The sequence below is a fragment of the Lycorma delicatula genome, chromosome 3 (genome assembly GCF_047948215.1).
Source record: "Lycorma delicatula isolate Av1 chromosome 3, ASM4794821v1, whole genome shotgun sequence".
NCBI classification, from domain to species: Eukaryota; Metazoa; Arthropoda; class Insecta; order Hemiptera; family Fulgoridae; genus Lycorma; species Lycorma delicatula.
Window position 1 is genome coordinate 58,457,419 of NC_134457.1, and position 3,600 is coordinate 58,461,018.

The 3,600-nt window shown below is 30.8% G+C and overlaps 1 protein-coding gene across 1 annotated transcript; it reads left to right on the plus strand.

The window, feature by feature from the left end:
* The first annotated feature begins 387 nt into the window (after positions 1–387).
* Positions 388–1,056, plus strand: LOC142321132 (uncharacterized). The gene has a single exon (XM_075359124.1). The coding sequence runs from the start codon at positions 388–390 to the stop codon at positions 1,054–1,056; it is 669 nt and encodes a 222-aa protein (XP_075215239.1).
* Positions 1,057–3,600: the final 2,544 nt, after the last annotated feature.

Genomic DNA, 3,600 nt, shown 5'->3' on the forward strand with positions numbered 1-3,600 from the left:
CTTATATTATTATTTTAAAAATTTATCCCTACTTTAATTTATGTCAGTAATTATCTAAATATATATTCTTGAAAAAAAAAAGAAATATAATAATTACCTTTAATAGAAACTTCAAATCCATAACATAAAGACCAGCTGGTTTCATTTGTAATGGTTTTGAAGTACCAATTAACAACATTCTTATACTATATTTAAACCATAGTGGTTTATTTTGCCATGAACAAGTAGATATATTTTCCCATAATTGTTCACTCTTAAACACAATTTAAACAATAAATTATACTGAATGTAATCTAAAACAGAAGTTACTTCACATAAAAGAAATCCTGTTGAGAAGTTGCATGAACTTATGCTGTACAAAGAAACAACTTTACACTTGATGATGTGATGTCCACTATAAATGAATTAAAGAGAGCCCAGAAACGTATGATAAGTGATATGAATGAATCGTCAGACCTCCTACACAAAAAGATTGATGATAACTCAAAAATGATTGTTGATCAGACACTAAAATTAGAAGAGTATGTTCAAAAAATTGAGAATTTGACAGCTGAAAACCATAATCTCCGTCAACAAGTTAAACAGCTTGAGTTCAGACTTGAGAATAAGGAGCAATATAGTTGTAAAAGTGTGATAGAAATTCATGGTATCCCCAAAAAAGATGATGTAGATGTTGTTGATACAATTAAAAAAGTGGGAGACGTAATTGGTTTCCAAATTACAGATGAGATGATTGATGCTTGTCACAGATTGCCAGGGAAAAATAATATGTCCGACGGAATCATTGTCAAGTTCGTCAGAAGGCGGGATAAGGAAAATTTCGTGAATAAGAAACGAGATAAAAAATTCATCACTGCATTAAACATGGGATTTACAACTGATACTCCGGTGTATATAAATGAGTCGCTCTGTCCACCAAGGACACGGCTATATGCGCTCGCTCGGCAGGCAAAAAAGTCTAAGGTTACAAGTACATCTGGCTACGAAATGGGAAAATACTTATGCAGAAGAATGAAAAAGACAAAGTTGTGCAGATTAGGAATGAAGAGGACTTAAACAAATTACTATAAGCACACTTATATATGTTAAAATATTTTCTAAATTTTATTTCTAATGATCTCTACCAGTTTTAATAAATTAATGAACTGTGAATTTAAAATTCTGCACCGAAACATTAGTAGTCTAAGAAAGAACTTTGATGAATTCTTAGTTAATTTATCTAAATTTAAAAACATGCCAGATTTAATTGTTTTATCGGAAATATGGATAATGTCTAATGAAGTATCTTTATACGAGATAAAAAATTATGATATGATAGCTAATTGCAATGAAGGTTATAGATCAGGTGGAATAATTGTTTATATCAATTCTAAATTGAACTACCGAAGGTTTCTTTATCTCTGTCTGCATCTGATGCAATTCTTATTGACCTAGTGCACAATGGTATTGAATATACAATAGTTGCGCTATATAGGTTACATAGAAAGGATAAGAGGCACTTCTTAAATAAATTTAATGATGTGCTGTCTAAAATTAATTCTAATAACTGTATAATAATCGGTGACTTTAACTTAAACCTACTTTCCGAATCCCACTTAATAGATGAATATAAAACTATTTATAACTACCATGGATTTGAATCATTAGTCAATGAACCCACAAGACTTACAAGTGGAACATACATTGATCACTTATTGTCAAGAATAGAAAATAAAAGTAATTATGAAATAGTTTCAATTGTGAGTCATTTGCAGATAACAGATCATAGTGTTATAGGCGTCGGGATATCGCATATCTGTAATGTTTCCCATTCCAATACTATTAAAAATGAGAATAATATAAATGCTATTAAAATTGATTATCATAAATTCATTTCCCTTGTGGCTAAAGTAGACTGGCGTGATGTTTATATACATAACGATGCGTCAGCAGCTTTTGATATTTTCATAAGAAAATTTACTGAAATTATAAACGAATCTAAAACTCAATTAGTCATACAGGGTAAGCAATTCAAAAAATTAAAACCATGGATAACAGATAAACTGTGTGAAATGATATCAATACGCAATTCATTATACAAAAAAACAAAAGCGCACCCTAATAACATACATTGAATTAAACATATAGGAATAAACTTAAAATTAAGATTACATCGGCTAAACAAAATTACTATGATAACATGTTTGACAGATGTAAAGGAAATCCTAAAAAGGAGTGGGAAGTAATTAATTCCTTAACCGGTCAAAAAAGAAAAGATAAAGTTATTGAACTAAATAATGGAAATAATAAAAATATCTCTGAACAATTTCAAGTAGCTAACATATTTAACGATTATTTCATAAATGTTGTAAGTGACTTACGTAAACAATTAAATGAAAGTTGTAACGATACAAATAATGATCTGGCAAATATAAAATGTGAAGCGTCATCAATGTTTGTTGAGCCTGTCCTTAATGCTGAGATTGAAAATATTATCAAAAATCTCAAAAACAATAAATCCCCTGGTATGGAATGATCCCCTGGATGGAATAAGCTCAAAAATTGTTAAATTAGCGATAGATCATATATCACATGTTTTAACCTTTCTTGTAAATATAAGCCTCCAATCTGGAAAATTCCCGGACGCTTTAAAAAAAGCAGTGGTAATACCTGTCTTTAAAAAAGGAGATAAAAACTCTGTTACTCAATATAGACCAATATCTCTACTCTCTATCTTCTCTAAAATCTATGAGAAATGTATGAAGAACAGTTTAATATCGTACCTCAATAAAACTTCTTCTTTTAGTAAAAACCAATATGGATCTATGGCTGGGAGCAATACTGAAAAGGCGCTCTTAAATTTTACTAAACAAATATTTCAGGGCATAAATGATAAGAAATGTGTGAGCAGTCTATTTTTAGACATAGTAAAAGCTTTTGATTGTGTAGACCACAATGTCCTTCTACGCATTCTGTGGATGAGTGGTATTAGAGGTATTTCATTTGATTGGTTTGAGAGCCCTGATCAACAGGCGACAGTGCGTAAGAATAAAAGGGTGTTTAAGTAACTTTGCTGGGGTACAATATGGAGTCCCACAAGGATCCATATTGGTAGCCATACTATTCATAATATATGTAAATAGTGTCTGTTCAGCACCGCTTAAAGGTAATGTATATGCGTTTGCAGATGATACTGCCTTATGTTATGTCCGCAACACCTGGATAGAAGTGGCTGAGGACATGCAATCAGATTTAGATGCACTGCGGTTATGCTTTTCAAATCATTATATGATCTTGAGCATTGAAAAAACTTTGTATATCAACTTCTGCTTAAAGGGGAAAATAAAATTGCCACTTACAATAAAATATAAATGTAAAAAATGTGTGATAAATAAATCCGAGTGTTTAGAATGTAGTGAGATCGAACAACGTGATATTTGTAAATACTTGGGCATTGTATTAGATAGAGGTCTAACCTGGAAGAATCATATTGCGCTATTAAAGCAAAAACTTTTAAGCTATCTTAGGATATTTTATTTTTTAAACAAACTATCCCCAAAAATAACCATGAGAAAACTTTATTTTGCTATTGTGCATAGTCGACTAGACTATGGCATCAGC